This window comes from Cannabis sativa, chromosome 9 (assembly GCF_029168945.1).
Source record: "Cannabis sativa cultivar Pink pepper isolate KNU-18-1 chromosome 9, ASM2916894v1, whole genome shotgun sequence".
In the NCBI taxonomy this organism is placed as follows: Eukaryota; Viridiplantae; Streptophyta; class Magnoliopsida; order Rosales; family Cannabaceae; genus Cannabis; species Cannabis sativa.
Genome location: NC_083609.1, coordinates 43,566,136 through 43,586,943, shown reverse-complemented (window position 1 = coordinate 43,586,943; position 20,808 = coordinate 43,566,136). Strand labels below are relative to the sequence as shown.

Genomic DNA, 20,808 nt, shown 5'->3' with positions numbered 1-20,808 from the left:
TATTTCGCACAGTCTTTCTTCACATGTCCAGGTTGGTTACAAAAGAAACAACCCTTAGAATCATGTTGTTGTTTCTTTTTAACTGGACCCTTAGCAGCTTCATTCTCAAATTTTCTATTCTTGCCCTTATTCTTAGGGGTAGTGGCCAAGTGAGAACTTATAGTTTTGTCCTTTTTCAACCTTTCTTCCTCTTGCACACAATGGGAAATGAGCTCGTTGAGAGTCCATTTCTCCTTTTGACAGTTGTAACTAATTTTAAATTGGTTAAACTGTGGAGGAAGCGTTAACAAAACCATGAGTACAAATACATCATCAGAAAGCTCAATCTTAAGTGTCCTTAATCTTGAGACAATATGATGTATTTCCATAATGTACTCCGTTACATTTCCTTGAGTCTTATACTTCATGTTCATTGAAGAACCAAGAACTGTTGTCATTTAAACCTTATCGTTTTTAGAAAAACGTTCCTCAATTTGTTCAAGAAAATTCTTAGCCATAGTAAACCCTTCAGATTTTGTGCCTCAAAAGGCTTCTACAATGTTGTGTTTCATAATCATTAGACTCATGGGATTTGAACGATCCCGCCTCTCAAATTCTCTTTTATCATCATGGGAACTTTCCTTAGTGAGAGGTGAAGGTTGTTCATTCCTTAGTGCATGATCTAAATCTATACATCCCATAACTATACGTAAGTTCCTTTTTCAATCCTTGAAATTGTCCCATTAAGCATAGGAATAGAATTAATATTAACAGATATTGAGGTAGCAAAAGATGAACTAGCTGAATATAGAACAAATAAAACAAGCTCACATTAATATGCATAATTAAACAATAAATTCAAAAATTAGTTAACCCATCTCAAGATACCAAACACACATTAATATCAAATCTTTGGACAGTAATATTAACTGTAAGAGGTACTCTTGGTGTAGCAATCAAATATTGACAATAAAACTATGTCAAACAATAGATTAATCTTTAGACTAACGTATTGCTCACAGAAAATACCTTATAATTGTCACACATTTATTGCCACAAGTATGTTTGAAAATTAACGAAATATTCACTTACCTTTGGATTACTCAATACATGCATCAATTACAAACACACAAATATTAGACATAAACCAACATCAAAATTTGAATTAAATTATTTGCACCAAAATATATATATTTATCAAAATTATACTGTAACATATATATATTACACAGTATTGAAACATATAATATATAAATATGCTTAAAACTTTAATAAAATATATATAATAAAGCAAAAAAAAAAAATAGCAGCACCACGAAGATACAATTAAGAAACCGAATATATATATCTATAAACTTATTCATTTTCAATACCACAAAGATGCAATATATATAATATATATTGAATAAATCTACCAAAACAGGTTTATATAATATCTTGTAATCTAAAAATACTATTTCATTCACACAAATATTATATAATAACACATAGCTAAACATACATGTCATAAGGAGTAATTGAATTCTTACGGCATAAACAAAATTATATATCTTTATATATTAAAAGTGTCTATCTAACGACATTTCTTGGTTTAACAGAATATATTTAAAAATAAAAAGAATATTCTGTTAAATTTAACGATTAGGTTTGATCTCCCGTTAACAAATAAACTCAATAATTAAACCAAAAATTAAACAATCTTTTAAATATTAATAATCTCTTTTTAAATTAAAAAAATTATCTTAGCCACATATCTCTCTAACAAACTTATTTGGGAGAATATTAATAATTTTTTTTATTTATTTTTTAAAAAAGAAAAATCTTTATATATTAAAGTTAACCTCACTTATCTAATGTTTTCTCTAGATAAGCATAGGAAGCAGAAATACCACTTCTATCTTTATGTGATTGCAGATATACCACTTTACAAATAGAGATGTTCATATCATATTAACACTTTACAGAATATTTATAGATATAAACTTACATTACAATGCTATGTTAAAAAAAGAACTAAATAGAATAATCTACTACTCCAATAATAAATTTATTTACAATTTCATAATTACACTAATATTATTTTTAATACATTATTAAATAATATTTCATATATAAATATTTAATTTTTTTAAACAAAAAAATTGTAATCTTTAAAAATAAAATACATTCAAAATCTTAAAAAGACTAAAATCTTAAATGAAACTAGCAATACGTGGCTCGACACGTACATTCACCTAGTATATATATATATATGAATCCAATCCATTACTCATATATAATCAGAAAAAAAAAACAATGGTAATGATCAGACAATGTTATGGCAATATACATAATATATATATGCCCAATTTAATTGAATCGAAACATGTATGTGATTGTATCCCAAAATATTGTGCCAGTATTATATAAAGAAATTCAAAATTTTAATTTTTAAAATTCTCAGATTTCATAAACAAAATTATCAGATCTTCAATAAATTTAGCAAAAGATGGTTCTAGTACCACTTGTTAAAATTTATAAAACACTCAAAAAATATAAATATGACACATCTATATATATTCTAAAAGTGCTTTAATATAGAAAATCCTAAATCATAAATTTATAGAACCTTTGTTAAATTAAAGAAGAAGAAGATGATAAAAGATGAGCGAAAGCACTAACCTGAAGTCATTGTTGGAGATTACAAAGAAGGTTTTGATCTTCCAGGAATATACTATTTTCTAAAGCATTTTCAGGAGAGAATACAGAAACCCTAGTGTTTTTTGGGGACCACTACCTATTTAGAGACTCATCTTAGAATGAGTTTTGGGTATTTATAATTTGGCCACTCAACAAATTATAAATGAACTTATGGTATTCACACATTATTTCCATGACAATTTAATACCCTTTTGATACTCATAACATAATTGGTCACTTAATTTTTTATCACACTTTATAATAGCATATACATTATACATATGTGCCCACAATAGAATTTAATCCAACAATTAATTTGGTATAGAAATTTAAATAGTGTGGTGTTTATAAAAAAAAAAAAAATAGTAGAGTGTACTTATTAAAAATTAAATTAATAAACTAAATAAAGATGTGAAGGTATTTATTTTAGTCATTTCACAAAAGGTGAAATATATAGTTCTAATTATGGGGTGTTTATATAATTTTGTGTGGTGTAAATATAACTTTTCTATTTTATTTATGTATATTGTATATATATTAAAAAATAAATGTTAATGCAGATTTTCGTTAACTAAATTTGAGCATCACAATAATAATTCCACACAGAAAAAATAAAAGCTATAGAAAAATAATGTATGAACACAGGGATTTTTACGTGGTTTTGCAGTTAAAATTCTGCATAGTCCACGAGTCAATCTTATTCAGATTTCTTATTGTGTTACTTTTTTTAGGGCCTCTCTTGTATAAGATTTTTTTCGTCACTTTTTTGAGCTTGTCTGCCACTATTTATAATTACATAGTGGACAATAAATTACAAAGTTGACCAGAATTTGTTTACAACAATCATCCCTAAAATCATGGGATTTGAATTACATATCATGTAATGTAAATACGGTTTATGATTTGAAAATCGTATAGCTGTGATTTTTCTACTTTTATTTGGTCAAAATGATCGTAAATTAAACATATCTTTAATGGTTGTATTTGGAGATGTCTTGACAGAAGCTTGGTTCCAGTGATCTCAATAGTGAGCTTGGGCCATTTTTCCTTCCGAGGTCAACGATACATGTCTTGCGACGATCACGGTTCTTATTTACAAAGAGTTCTGCGAGACTCATTTGAATGTTAGCTTCCGACCTGCCAGAGTTGTAAGCCTTGCCGACGTTAACTTCTGACTCGCCAGAGTTGTAAGACTTACTGACATTAGCTGGATGAAGTTACAGGAAGCCTTCCCATAGCAAGACGGTCACCTCACTTACTTGCTCTTGAGCCGATCTGACTTTTATACTTAATTTGTTCATTGCATGCTAAGGACTTTCATGGTTGATACATGTCGCTTTCTCCGGTGCCTCACTATTCATATTTAGCGACATATGGTTTCTCGCTAATAAACTAAGTGCTAGTTTGTACATTGCTTTCTAGCCTAAGACCTTACAGTCGGCGGATTACAAATATACTCTGATACTTACGTAATTAATGAGTTATTCCATAAAAAACTATCGCATCGATTCACATTCCCTTTATCTTGACACGTGTCCTCTAGCCGAATATCGGGTATAACAATTGCCCCTTAAATTTTTTTTTTTTAGTAAAAAGAGCTTTTTAATAATTACAAAGGGCATTTTTGTCAAGATCTTTTCTTGGAAAAAATGCATCCTTTGATTCTGGCAGTTGTACGGTTTCGAGAGTCATTATGAATCGTCTCTTCATATTTTGCACAACTTCCAACCGTTATATTTCCCAATCTTTAGCTTTCTTGTCACTGGACTTCGTGTATAAAAGGGCGGCTCAAGCTTGTCATTTTTCACAAACCTCTGCTCTTTACTGAGATCCATTTTTAGAATGGATCATCTCTTTCTTGCCAAAATGTCCCTTCTGAGTTAAGAAGTTCATCCTTCCAAACTCATAATACCCAGATACCAACCATTTTCCATTTGTTCCTAAAGGCTTCAAGCCTCAATCGGAGTCGGAAACGATGGATTCCAAGGCTGAGGAGCTTCCGACCAATCCAAACCGAGGGACCCCTGTAGCCTGCCATGGGCAATCCTCACAAGTGATCATAGATCTCGTGGGCGATTTAAAAGGTCCACCTCAGGCTGATAAAGAATTCCAACGGAAGGTTGGCATGGTTGCAGATGAATCTAGGAAGGAAGTTGGTGTGGTTTCTATCAGAGAATCCAGCCAACCCAAGACCCAAACCTGTGCCACAAAATCTTTGCATCAACCTCTTTCCGGTATCGAGGAATTTCCTAAGGCAGGGAAAGGGATCTAAGGGATCTCGATTTCAGGAAATGAGATCTTCTGATGAGGAGGAGAATGAGGTTTGTGCAAAGCTCTCTACATGTAGCCGGTCTTTCTCAAGCTATGTGAAGACGGTCTTTCTTGAGTTCATCGGCTTCTCCTCTCATTTTTGTTTAGGAAGATGACTTAATGGTTTGCCCCTATTGGTATTTTTGTAAAGACAAGTTTGTAACCCAACTTGGATTTTTTTTTTATCTTAAAAGCCTTGTACTATTTTCATTTGAACTTAATACAATTGTGTTTGCCTGCATTTTTATTCACAATGTAAACAACTATATTTTGATCAAATGTATAGCACTTTTGGATTTTTTCATTGTTTGTAATTGTTGGGTTTTGTGCCCTAAATAAAACCCTTTACAATCTGATTAGTTATCAATAGAAGAAATTTGAAGTGATTTATGTTTGCATGAATTTCACATGCTAATGGTTTAATATGTTTGTTACATTTACACACAAAATCAGTTAAATCCAGATCATATGTTTATTAACAATTACAGTATCGTCAACACAGTGGAATGTGATTGTGATCATATGAATCAAAAGACTAAGTCCCTGTTTCATCAGTGTTTTGGATTTACACTAATGTGATAATCAGCGATGATGTGTACTTACACTTGGAGTAAGTATTATGTTCTTTCCAGGACATTAGTAAAGTTTACTAGTTTCGAATGTATGGAGTATACATTGGACTGGACCAATATTGCAACTTAGTTAAGATATTATAAACTTACCGTTATATCTTTCCAAGTCAATATCAGTAGTTGATCTTAAGATTAAAAGAATCTAAATCCTGATATGCTTAGGCTCAACTCAGGAGTACTATTCATGTTCTTTGATTTATTAGTTAAGCCTACTTTTGGGTCAGGGTGATACGTATATTTTGGGAACATGATAGTATGATTGAGTGGGAGTGCTGAACATAAATATGGAATCTTTAGCTTCTACTGGTGTATAGAAGTCAAGTGATGATTCCCTTCGAGCTTAGCAAATAGAAGTAAATGGATGAGCTCTTATTTAAGTGACTAATTCTTAGTTCACTAAACACCATTTATAGGTAGCTAAATGTTTTAAGGGGCAAAATACATTGAGGGGTGAGAACGGTAAAATTATCCCATCTCGATGTAAATCATCTATATAGAGGATCTTTGATCACAATAAGATTATAACAATGGTTAAATGAGATAGCATATCTATATCATGGAACATATAATATGCTCTATATTTGTCTGAGAGTGCAATTCTAAGTTCTAAGAGTGGATTCAACGAAGAATTAATAAGTAGGAATTTACTTAGTAAATTCGGTTCACTTATTGGAAGCTCAGCATATAGATCCATGGTCCCCATTCTAGTTGAGAACATACTGCTTGTAAGACTCAATAATTGATTTGTGATTAATCAATTATAATTCTAAAGTTAGACTATGTCTAATTTATGAATTTTCACTAAGCAGGGGTGAAATTGTAAAGAAAAGAGATTCTAGGTTTATTTATTTATTAATGGACTTTATATGTCTAGTTAATAATTAAATTAACTGACAATATTATTTAACAATCTATTTTAGTTATTAAATAATTAGTTTTGGCATTTAAATGGTTAGAATTGGAAAATTGGCGTTTTTGAGAAAATAAAAATAAAATTTGTGAAAACTGCAAAACCAAGTGGGGCCCATTACACACACCATGGCCGGCCACTATATGTGGAATTTCAAATTGATATTTTCATTATTTTAATGCCAAATAATTCCTCACCTAAACCTAGTAGTTGCCTATAAATAAAAAGTGATGGGTCAGTCAAATCACATGCTTTCACAACATCTTCTGACAGAAAATTCTCTCTTCAGAAAACTTAGCCTTCCCTTTTCTATTCCTTGGCCGAGCCTCTCTCTCTCTCTTTTCTCTTCATAAATTTCAAACCTTAGTGATAAAGTAAGTGCCCACACACAGCAAGTGGTAACTCAATCATAGATTGAAAGACTGTGAAGGATCACAAACAAAGAGAAGGACATTCGGGCTCAGATCTTGATAAAACTCTGCGACAGAAAGGATACAAGGGTTAGAGATCTGAGTGGAAGGAGACATTAATTCCGCTGCATCAATGTAAGGTTTTTTTAACTTTATATGTCTTTATTTTATCGTTTTAGAAAGTTCATATTTAGGGTGTTAAACAACATACTTGTGAGTAGATCTAAGATCCTGGTAAAAGAATTTCCAACAACTGGCCTCAGAGCCATGGTAATTGATTTGCTTGCAAGAAATTTGAACTTTAAAAAGATTGTTTGTTATTTGGATGGTTTCATGTTGTATTGAGTGTTATTTGATGATTGATTGATGTTTGAGAATTTTCGTGAAAAATAATTGAAATTTTGTTTCTGGCATTATTTTTATTGGATAGTATCGAAAAAATTAACCAATTTACCTTTTTACAGAACTCAATTTCGATTTAATTTGAATTAGTTATGATTTTTTGAAGTTTCGAAAAAAATCTGGATCGTGCAAGAGGGACACGCTCGCGGAAATCATGCAATTCCTTCCCCGCGCCGAGGTTCCACGCCCAAGCACACCCCATGCGCGCGCGGACATGTATGCTCAGCATACCGTCCGTACAACTCGCATATTTTTCATTTTTCTTCGATTCTTCATGCTTTTTCATGGATTTAACTTCTGATTTTTTGTGTAGTTTTGTATTTAAACATTTACTATTTCTATTTCAATTCTAATTATCATAATTAAATTAATTAATATTTTTTTTAATTTAATTCATGATATTAGTGTAATTTGAATTTAAAAAAAAAAAGTAAATATCTATCTTTTTGCTTAATTATCTATCTTATTTTTAAATTTAATTATATCTTATCTTTTTTTTAAAAAAAAAATTTAAGGTTAGATATTAAATTTTTAAATTAAATATTTATTTTAAATAATTTGACTTTATTTAAATTTAAAATAAGATAACTATAATCATGATATTTTAAATAGATGTAAGATATTTTGCTAACTTTTAAATTTTGTTATTTTATTTATTTAAATTAAATCAAAAATCTGAAAAAGATATTTATTTATTTATTTTTTAATTTTTATTTATAACATTTAAGTTTTTTAAAAGTAGTTAGCAGATTTTGAAATGATATTTAGGTTAGTTGAAACCTAATTTTTCAAAATTGTAGGTTTAATTTTAAATAATTTTATATTAATTTCGAAATATATATATATTATTTTTTTTATTCTTTTTCAAAAATAAATATTTATTTTTTATTATTTAACTATTTAATTTTCGAAATTTATTTATTTAAAATTAAATAAATCCTACATCCAACTATCCAGCTAACCTTGTTCCAGGAGTATGTGGTTTTAGCTTGTTTGTAAGTTTTTCAAACCTATTATTGCTTGATTGCAAATAGCCATGGTTAACTTGTTGACAGATCCAATGATTTGATTTTAACTCATGGCTCCCTTGGTCAAGTAAATAATTTGTAACAGGTAAAATTTACAATCTTCTTTCATCTGTGTATGACCTAGCAACATGATAGGATCCATCCAAATGTGTGCCTGTGTGAGCCTATATGTTTATTTTATTATATAGATGCATATAGGTTGTTGCTAAATAAAATGTCACACCCTGATAGATTTTATTTAGGTCCATTTAGTTTTTGGACCTATTCAATTAATAACAGTTATTTATTTTAAGGTTAAATTCCTCTCTTTTGGGCTTTGTGTGAGAGTTGGGAGCCATAAAAGTGGGTACGACATACTGAACCCAGCACCCCCTCACATGAACTACCCCAATTGTGAAGGCCCATTTGCCTGATTTGAATAACTGTACTAGGTTAATTATATTAGTTTGACCTAATAAAATTTCATTAGCAACATAATTAACTTTTAAAATATATAAAAATTTATTTTCATTTTAATATTTTAAAGTTAATTTTAAGAAAAACACTTTTAGTTTTAGATATTATTTCTAGACAAACTATTTGTATTTTTCTTGTATTTAATTAAATAAAGAATTTTGACTAACTAGATTCTTTCTGGAGCTTATTTAATTAAATATTCCTATTTAAGTTATAAATTAGTTATTTTAACTGATTTTTCTTATCTAACTTAAATTTGAATATTTTATTTAAATTTAAAATTAAGTTGAGGAATTCTAGGCATTAGTTATTAAAGATTCTTAAGATATTTTTTAAGTTAGTTTTAAAATTAAAATGAAATATTTTTCAAAATTAAGTGGTTACAACTTAATTTTTTATATTTAATTAAATTTAAATTTGAAAATATTTAAGTTCTAGATTTTTTTTTTCTATAACAACTTAAATATGATATTTTCAAATTTTTTTTGTTGAAAAGATACTTAGTCAAATAAGATATTTTCTAGATAATTATTTCTAGACTACTTATTATTTCTAATATTTAAATAGGAAAAATATTATAGATTGTGAAATTAATTATTTAAATAATTAATTTTGGTACAATTTATTTTAAGTATATTTTTCCTTGTATTAAACTAGAAATTAATAATTAAGCTTTCTTTACACTTAATTATTTATTTCTTGAATTTAATACATTTAATTAAATTGAAAAATTTAAGTATCTAAGTTGATTCTCATCATGATACTTAAATATTATTTTTTCATGACACTTAATTAAATAGAAAATTATTTTTTTTGGTTGAAATTTAATTTTTCAACTTAATTTAAATAATTTTTCAAAATATATTTTTTTTTATTATTTTATTAATCAATTTCGAAATTGCATTTTATTTATGCAAGATGATTTTGAATTTATCTTCAAAAATAGATTAAGTTGTAAATTAATTATTTATTTCAATTAATGTTGGACCAACTTAAATCAGTGATTTTTTCATATATTGATTAATTTAAAATAAATGAATTAAAATATATTATTACTAATTGAAATAATTAGTCAAAGAAAAATCTAGATAGGTAATATTTTTGCTTGAAGTATTTTTTTTAAGTATTTATTATTTTTAGTATTTTCGAAAAATTTAGTATAATTTTATACTTTATTTTTCAAAATACAATAAATATATTCTGATGAAAATTTATTTTAAGTTGCTAATTAATTTAAATTAATACAACTTAAATTAATTTTTCTTAATATTTATATTTAAAATTACTACTAAGATGGAAATAATTCATTTTATTTCAATCACCATCTAAGCATAATTTTATAAATATTAAATTAAATTCTTATTTAGAATTTTAATTCTAAATTCGATATTAAATGAATATATTTATTAGAATAATAAAGAAAATACATTTTAAAGAATGAGCTTTATTATCATTAAGATATTCGATCTCCATTGTTGGTTTTACATCACGTTTGTTTTAGTGAGTAATCCTCCCTAATGGAGGAACGTTCATTAGCAATTTCGCACCGTTTAATCTTGAAAGATAAGTAGTTTGTAAGTGTTTTATATGGTATGGATCACCCTAATGGTGGCGACCATATTTGACTTGTAAATTATGAAACAATGGTAGAAGCTCATAAGATAGAACAGCCTTGACTCTCGCCTAAACGGGACAACGCTGGATTCCAATCTTGATCGAATAAAAGGTTGCTAGAATGTTTAACATTTTAGATGAGCTGACAACTCTATTCAATGGATGGTAGCTTTGACTCTCGCCTAAACGGGACACTGATATCAATTTGTTGAAAAACCTTGGAAATTATTTAGGATTGTATTTTTTTTAGTATTTTCTCTTATCATTCCTACATGCTATGTGCTTATAATTTCTGAATTGATTTTGTGTTAAACCATTATTGATTTCTATTTATTATTTTGTAGTATCCTGTATAACCATGATGAATTCCATGTTATCACTGTTGACTGAAAATAAGCTAAATGGATCTAACTTTCCTAAATGGAATGAGAACATTAATATTGCTCTCATAGGAGAAAGTGCCTTGTTTGTGTTAATTGAGCCGTCTCCTGAAGTGCCTGGGGATAATGCATCCAAAGCTGTGAAAGAAAAGTATGAGCGTTGGCAGAAAGCAAATGACAAAACCCTATACTTTATGCTTTCCAGCATGGTTGACACCCTTAAAACTCGGTTTTCTAAAACCGAAAAGGCTGCTGAAGTAATGACGAAGTTAACTGAGCTATTCGGTAAGACATCTCTTCAGTCTCGCTTCGACACGACAAAGAAGTACATCAATGCACGGATGGAATCCCATCAAAACGTGCGTGATCATGTTCTCCTCATGGCAAATTATTTCCAAGAAGCCCAGGATCATGGTGCTGAAATGGATCACACTACTCAAGTAAGTCTTATCTAGAATAGTCTGACTCCAGCATTAATTTCTACCATACACATCAAATTATGTCATGAATAAGAAGGACATAGACTTTCATGAGTTAGTCAATGACCTTCAGACTTATGAAAATTTGATTGGAGGACCCAAGAAAAAAGGGGTAAGCCTCAAAATTCTGGGAATGGTAATGGGACGATCAAACTTGAAGCAAATGTTGCCTCTGCTTCAAAACCCAAATCGAAGAAGAAGTGGAAGAACACCAAGAAGCGTGCAAAAGCCATGAAAAACAAAAAGGCTGCTGCTTCTGGTGATGCTACACTCAAAGGAAAGTGTTTCTACTGCAATGAGAAAGGTCATTGGAAACCCCAATGTCCTAAACTTCTTGCAAAGAAACAAGGTATTTCTTTCTATAAACTTTAAGAGTTTTAGTGAATTATTATCCACTTGGATTTATGATTCTGGACTAACTTTGTTTATTTGTTTCTTCTTCTTATAGGTCAAGCTACTTGAACTCAAAAGAGTTGGATCGGAAAGCTGGACAAAGGGTGAAGTCGTCCAAGATGAAGATGAAGCTCTTTCATCTATTTTTGAATTAATTGTTTTAGTTTAAAGATAATTTGGATTTCGAATTTTAGTTAGGGATATTTATCCCTGTTTTTCTCATATTGTTGCAATACATTTTTATTAATAAAGTATATATTATTTTCGAATTCAAACTATTGCAATTTATGAGATTGAGCTTCATTTACTTTATCTTAAACAACAATTACAACATTATATTTATATGTTTGTATGTGTAAGTGTTTTTATTATTTATGCAAATTCTATAATAGTGACAACTCTTCATAGAGTTATATTAAATAAACACTAGAAATTATTTTTATGTTTATTAATAATTGTTAATTCTAATACAATTATTAAGAATTTGTTTAATAAAAGGATCTTTTGATCTAATAGGGGTGGAGAAAAGTTAAGAAAACTATGCAGTTCAACGATCTTTTATATCTAATGAACTCTGGATTGTTTTCAACTCCACATAAACTCTATTACACTTAGAGAATCATGATCTTTACAACCTTTAGGGGTGGATCATAATCTCTATATACTTAGGGGTGGAGTTTATCCACAATACCCTATATGTATATACTTAGGGGTGGAGTTTACTCCATAATACGCTATGTAACACGTATTTTCTTTAAACATAGAAGTAATATAATGACTTAGCTATTATCAATATAAATCCTTGATCTTATTGTATGTTCCAATTCGTTTTACTGTTGTAGTAAAAAATTGATACCTATAAAAGTTCTTTGACAATGTTTCACACTACCTTAATTGAGTGGGAGAATTTTAAAATTCTTTACCCATCTTCATTAGGTTGACACTTGTGTTAGGAACTTAAGAACACTGCTGAAAAGCAAATCTAACCATTCATGTGGATAGATATAACTTATCAGAATTAGGAGAATTAGATAATAGAACTCTAGTTCAGTCTATTCGAATGACTTGAACCAAGAATTCTTAATTCTCATAACATTTTATGGTATCTTAATTTTGATTACTTAATCTCTGGCATGTATTTTTCACTTCAAATACTAGTCTGCTATGTTGATAACTTAGACTTAACTTAAAGTTTCAGACTAATAAGTCACAACTAGATAACTCTCCAAACAAGAAAGAGGTTAAAAGTATTATTTAACCAGACATCTGCTATTGAGTGGGAGCTATCTGAGATGTAATCAAATAAGGAACATTAGAAGATATTCAAGAAAGATTTATGAAAGTAATCTATATGTTAGATATTAATGAACTGTATATCAGTTATCCTTGTATCTTCACCAACTCATTCGAAATTATGAGATGGTGGTTACTTTGGGGGTGGAGGAATTATTCTATAATAATTCAAGCTCTACCAGAGAAGAATTATAACTTTGTAAATTTGAAATTACCAGAAAGTTATATTACTGAAGAAAAGTCTACGCTGTATTATCTCAATTCCATATTTTAAAATATGAGAGATATGTCTGCTGTTCATTCAGATGTACTTTGAAACAGTAAAGGATTTCGGTATCCCTTGATGAGTAAAGCATATAGTAAAGGATGTTTCATAAATGTATTTATGAACTAGTTTCTAGAAGTTTGGGTGGATTCAAATATACTACACTTGATCTAAAGATAAAGACATCATATTGACTTATTTGCACACTTTGTTTTATGTTAGTGCAAGTGGGAGTTTGTTGGGTTTTTTGCCCTAAATAAAACCCTTTACAATCTGATTAGTTATCAATATAAGAAATTTGAAGTGATTTATGTTTGCAAGAATTTTACATGCTAATGGTTTAATATGTTTATTACATTTACACACAAAATCAGTTAAATCCAGATCATATGTTTATTCACAATTGCAGTATCGTCAACACAGTGGAATGTGATTGTGATCATATGAATCAAAAGACTAAGTCCCTGTTTCATCAGTGTTTTGGATTTACACTAATGTGATAATCAGCGAGGATGTGTACTTACACTTGGAGTAAGTGTTATGTTCTTTCCAGGACATTAGTAAAGTTTACTAGTTTCGAATGTATGGAGTATACATTGGACTGGACCAATATTGCAACTTAGTTAAGATATTATAAACTTACCGTTATATCTTTCCAAGTCAATATCAGTAGTTGATCTTAAGATTAAAAGAATCTAAATCCTGATATGCTTAGGCTCAACTCAGGAGTACTATTCATGTTCTTTGATTTATTAGTTAAGCCTACTTTTGGGTCAGGGTGATACGTATATTTTGGGAACATGATAGTATGATTGAGTGGGAGTGCTGAACATAAATATGGAATCTTTAGCTTCTACTGGTGTATAGAAGTCAAGTGATGATTCCCTTCGAGCTTAGCAAATAGAAGTAAATGGATGAGCTCTTATTTAAGTGACTAATTCTTAGTTCACTAAACACCATTTATAGGTAGCTAAGTGTTTTAAGGGGCAAAATTCATTGAGGGGTGAGAACGGTAAAATTATCCCATCTCGATGTAAATCATCTATATAGAGGATCTTTGATCACAATAAGATTATAACAATGGTTAAATGAGATAGCATATCTATATCGTGGAACATATAATATGCTCTATATTTGTTTGAGAGTGCAATTCTAAGTTCTAAGAGTGGATTCAACGAAGAATTAATAAGTAGGAATTTACTTAGTAAATTCGGTTCACTTATTGGAAGCTCAGCATATAGATCCATGGTCCTCATTCTAGTTGAGAACATACTGCTTGTAAGACTCAATAATTTATTTGTGATTAATCAATTATAATTCTAAAGTTAGACTATGTCTAATTTATGAATTTTCACTAAGCAGGGGCGAAATTGTAAAGAAAAGAGATTCTAGGTTTATTTATTTATTAATGGAGTTTATATGTCTAATTAATAATTAAATTAACTGACAATATTATTTAATAATCTATTTTAGTTATTAAATAATTAGTTTTGGCATTTAAATGGTTAGAATTGGAAAATTGGCGTTTTTGAGAAAATAAAAATAAATTTTGTGAAAACTGCAAAACCAAGTGGGGCCCATTACACACACCATGGCCGGCCACTTTATGTGGAATTTCAAATTAATATTTTCATTATTTTAATGCCAAATAATTCCTAACCTAAACATAGTAGTTGCCTATAAATAAAAAGTGATGGCTCAGTCAAATCACATGCTTTCACCACATCTTCTGACAGAAAATTCTCTCTTTAGAAAACTGAGCCTTCCCTTTTCTATTCCTTGGCCGAACCTCTCTCTCTCTCTCTCTCTTTTCTCTTCATAAATTTCGAACCTTAGTGATAGAGTAAGTGCCCACACACAGCAAGTGGTAACTCAATCATAGATTGGAAGACTGTGAAGGATCACAAACAAAGAGAAGGACATTAGGGCTCAGATCTCGATAAAACTCTGCGACAGAAAGGATACAAGGGTTAGAGATTTGAGTGGAAGGAGACATTAATTCCGCTGCATCAATGTAAAGTTTTCTTAACTTTATATGTGTTTATTTTATCGTTTTAGAAAGTTCATATTTAGGGTGTTAAACAACATACTTGTGAGTAGATCTAAGATCCTGGTAAAATAATTTCCAGCAGTAATCTTCCTGTTTAAGTAGTTAGTAATCTACCAAACTTTTCGATTTTCGAACAGTTGTCAATTCTGCCTCGCTATAGTAGTTATAATCTACCTTAAGCAAACTAAAATATATACTTTAAGGATTTTATCACTTTGTATATTTATAATTTGCTCGTATGAATAGTTATATTATCTATCTATTTTCTAGGTTTAAGTACTTTTATCAAGGCATCGTGATGCCTTGTTTTGTACTTTCTTATTTTGCGAGAACCATAAGTATTCAGTTTTATACGCGAGTTATAACTTTTGATTTTCCTTTCCCGTCGGATAGTTTTTAAATTAAAAATTATAGTTGTTTGATCCCTTCTTCGTCAAAAAGGTTTGATCAAGGTGTTATAACGATTCGACCCCTCTCTCGTCAGAAAGGTTTGGTTAGAGAGTTATAACAGTTCGACTCCACTTTCATCAAAGAGGTTTAGTCGAGAACCTTTGAATTTTAAAAAAAAATCGAAATGACGGGTTTGCATTATACAACGTATTTCCAGATGAATTCTAGTTAATCATACACAAATTCCCCTTAAATAATTTTTAAAGAATAAAACTTTGTAATCACTCAGTATAAATGATTCTCTTTATTCATAACGGAACTTTACAGTTTACATCAGTAATGCGAGTTACATCATTTATTTATTGGTAGTAGGGTCGCAAATGTCCTACGTTCCAATAGTTTTTTACTAGCGAGCCATCAAGTCGAACCAATATATAAACTTCGACTCCAACTACTGCTTTGATGACATATGGACCCTCCTAGTTCGGGTTGAACACTCTTGATGATGCATCTCTCAGATTTGTAAAGACTCGTCTTAGCACCAAGTCTCCAACATTGAATAGTCTTTTCTTGACTTTTTTGTTGAAGTATCTTGTAACTCGGTGTTGGTATGCGGCGTTGGTGATTTGCGACTCAGTTCGTTTTTCCTCAAGTAGATCCAAGGACAATTTTAAAAGTTCCTGGTTTTCTTCTTGATTATAAAACTCTCTTCTATGAGTCGATATGTTCACTTCAACAGGCAGCATTGCTTCTAAGCCAAATGCTATAGCGAGAACGGAGTGTGTCTCGTGGTTGTCTTCTCGGTAGTTCTGTGGGCACAGAGTACCTGAGGTAACTCGTCAACCCATCTTCCTTTGGCAGCGTCTAGCTTCTTCTTAATGGTATCCTTTAGGGCCCGTTTGGTACGCAGGATTGGACTAAAAAAGAATTGGACTGAACTGGACAAGATTGGATTATGCTGAAAGTAATCCTGTGTTTGGTTTAAGAATACACTGGACTATTTTATTTATTTCCTTTTCGAAAAAAACAACTTAAATTAAAATAAAAAAATATAATACTAAATGAAAATTAAAATATATAATAATAAATAAATAAAAATGAATGAATAGCAGTAAAAAAAATAAAAATAAAAAATAATTAAATTATAAAATAAAATAAAATAATATATCCTAGATAATCAAGTATATATCATAAATATATAATAAAATAATTTATCATTTTTTTTATTTAATAAATAATTAAAATAGTAAAATAAAAATACTTGAACAATATAAAATTTTTTATGTTAAACACTAATTTAATATAAATATTAATTTTTTTTTAAAATATTTATATAATTTTTTTAGTAATTTAAAAATAATATATAATTTTATTGTCATATTGTTTCTCCTAGAATCAATTCAAATAATTATTGTTTAATTAATAATATTTTAAATTTTGAAAGTTTATGTATAATAATTTAAAATTATACATTTTCACTAATTTTAATGAATAAGTTTTTGATAAAAAAATTTATAAATAAATGTGAGATAATTCTTTCATTTAAATTTTTATTAAATTTAAAATATATTAATAAAATCAAAATAAAAAAAATCTCACCTGCATGGGATTATTAGAAGGATGGGATAAATAATCCCAGACAGATGAGATTAGCTGGATTAATTATCTAAAATTCTAACATTCCCAAACACGGGATTGGACAAATTATCTGGTTAATCCTATCTAGTCCTGTGTACCAAACGGTCCCTTAGGGTTTTATTGACGGCTTCCACTTGTCCATTTGCCTGAGGTCTGGATATTGACGAGAAGCTTTTGATAATTTTATTCCTCTCACAAAATTCAGTGAACAAGTCGCCATCAAATTGGGTTCCATTATCAGATACCTATCACTGATTATCATGCTAGTCTAAATCCAGTGAACTGACAAATCAGGGAATAAAACTTTCGAACATATAAACATGATTATATTCCACTGTGCTGACAACACTATAATCATGAACAAATACATATGTTCTAGACCTAATAGAATTTATAATCATGAAATAAATCATGTGAACCATGCAACATAAAATGATTTCTGATCTTTATTGATTAGTAAATCTGATTATATATTGAAATGAGTTTTATTTAGGGCACAAAATCCAACAAACTCCCACTTGCACTAATATAAAATAAAAAGTGCATTTCAAATAATCTCAACAACTTGATATTCAAATCAAGTGTAGTATGTAGTATTCTCTCCGTAATAGGATCTGATAGGTTGTATTGAATACAACCTTTTCTCCACCATTACATTTCCTTAATCACAAAATTCTTGATATTGTGAAATTCCTCTCTATATGTCTACTCCTCTAGGGATACTGGATTCTTTACTTTTCGGCAACTACTTTTGTGTTAGTCAGGTAGTAACACTAGTAGTTAATTAAATGTTGGAACAAATGCCAAAAATGTATAAAACTTTCCTTAGACTGAATAAGTATCTTTCTTGAAACTTTAACATTCAGTCTCTCTGGTAGACTTAGAGACTTCAGATAGGTTTTTACACTTCTCCAAAATCACTAGTCCACGCCCAGAGTAATCCCCATCTCATCAGCAGACTTTCTAGCACTAAGGCAAGTCTAGAAATTTTATTTGGTGTAGTCTAAGAGTATTAAATATACCCTTATTGACTAACATATAGTTCCTCTTCTTAATCTTAAGATTCACTTGATTGTCTTCCAATGTTCCTTTCCTGTATTAATCTGATACCTAGTCATTAATCTCACTCAACAGCAGGTGTCTGGTCTAAGGCATACTAAAGCATATCTGAGACCTCTCACTGTTGATTCAAGGAATTCTTTCATGGCTTTATCTTTTCTGGAATAGTTGAGACTTCTCCTTAGATAAATAAAATCTATGTCAAGAAGTCGAGAAGCTTCTATAGATTTCCATTAGAAAAAAAAATGCTTCAGCATCTTACTAAAGTAAGTTGCTTGCACTAGAGTAAGTAAATTATTAGGCATACCACAAGCTATAGGTTTAGATAAACTCAAACCTTTAATACTTGGAGCAGGAAGTTTTGTTTAGTCCCTTGAATAGACTTACTAACGAAAATTCTCTTTTCTGTCCTGGTAATAGAAAACTTTCGGTTGTTCCATACGAATGGTTTAACCATAGTTCTCTTGTCTTTTCTTCTTAGTTCTTATTCTGACAATCCATTACTTGTTTAAACTAACAATGGATTTTAATCACAAGTGTCTCCCAAGTCATAACAGGGTGAGTTCCTTGAAACCCTCCCACTACGACAAGGTACCGTGAATTTTAACTAGGAATACTAAATGGTATTGTCCTCTTTGGTTGTGTTAAAACAACAGAGGCAGTGGGACCATCTTATACAGAATAAGATGATAGAACACTTTTGGAATCAAGAAAAAAATATCTCCTCTATTTTGCTACTTTTTTTTCAGACTTAGTCATTTTTTAGAAAAGTAGTATTTGTTAAAACAAACATTTGCATATCTAATGACTATGGGATGGTCCACCCCTAATCACTTAGAATAGCTGACAAACATGCAAAACCTTGGTTAGCAGTTCTAGTTTTTCTTAAGATTACGATTAGGTCATCCATGAATCTAATAATGGTTTACACTAAGTACACAACCATTCCATCATTTTGAAATTTTCCTGTCACTAGGGTATATCCCTAGAAAGACTTATGCAACGACTAGTAACTAAACAAAGACCTTATATTATCATCACTATGCAAATCGAATTTCTGGGGAGGTAAGTTTGGATATAATTTAAAAAATTAACTTAATGATCTTTGAACTGCATATCAACTAAATATTTCTCCACCCCTATCAGTTCGCAGGATCTTTAACCACATACCTTAATGGTTTTCTACCATTGCTAGAAATTCTTGAAATTTTTCAAACATTTCAAATTTCTTTTGCATAAGGTGAAATCTAGAGTGATCGTCTTAAGGATATAACGAAAACTCATATCCACCCCTGGATGTACCTCCATCTTCGAATGAGATGAACTTACTTTCAGTGGATATAGGCATATTGACTCTTTGCAGAGAAGGATCTTGTCAAAACCACTATGAACAAGATACAAATGCCATAGATACTAAAATGTGGTTGTGTCTTTTGATGACTTAGGTTTAGTTACATTAAAGTTCTTAGAATAGTGCAAGTGGATCCTGGTCACAGAATACTAAACTCATATTCCATACTTTAACATACAGTTTGAATCCATTGATAGAAAATGGATATTAATCACTTGTGAAAGTTTAACTGTATTGTATTATGGAAATTAGAAATACAAAATTTCTATTTGGAATCTAAAATTTAAAGTCAAAGACTTAAATTTATACCAAATATACATGAGTATTCTTTCTTGGACTACCACTACTAATCTAACTCTAAGTTTAATTTTCCTAAAGTAAGCATATACAAGTAGGAGATTCTAAGAATTAGGATTTATATCATTTCGGGATAGAATGTCGGGAATATAATCATATGCGCCATTCAATTTCATTAAAAAAAATAGAATGATATTATAAGCAAATGATTTATAAACCATTCATCCAATGATATACTATGTAAGCAAATTCGAAATGAATAAGCTAAGAGGAATAAGTAAAGGATAATTTCGATTTAAAATAAGAATCCAACGATGTCTCGGTAGGCGAGAGTCAAAGTTATTCTTATTTGTATAATCTTCTTGTTTCATATTGTAAATACTTGTCTAAGGTGTCATCTATCAATGAACAGCTAGATGTTGCATTTATAAATATTTATCTATCAAGATCTAACACTGTTATGTTTGTCTAATTGATGACAATTCATTAGGATTTGTTCCATTAAAAACAACAAGCTAAGTTAGACCAACAATGAAGATTCGAAAATAAACTACAATTAATAACAGAAAAAATACATGGTTCAATATAAATTCACACACAATTCAGAAATTATCAAGCATTTAGCAAATAACAAAGACATGTGAAAATACAAAACAAGCACATCTTAAATAATATCCAAGGTTTCCAACAAACTGATACAGTGTCTCGGTAGGCGAGAGTCAAAGTATCATTCATTGAATAGAGTTGTCAGCTCATCTAAAATGGATACAATTCTAGCAACCTTTTCTTCGAT

At 29.7% G+C, this 20,808-nt stretch overlaps 1 protein-coding gene across 1 annotated transcript in view; it reads left to right on the top strand.

The window, feature by feature from the left end:
• Window positions 1–4,949: 4,949 nt before the first annotated feature.
• LOC133031411 (uncharacterized) overlaps window positions 4,950–20,808 on the top strand; it is a 32,035-nt gene continuing 16,176 nt past the window's right edge. The window contains exon 1 of the mRNA XM_061104902.1: window positions 4,950–4,979. Within this exon, the coding sequence (XP_060960885.1) occupies window positions 4,950–4,979 (30 nt within the window). The remainder of the gene's footprint in view (window positions 4,980–20,808) is intronic.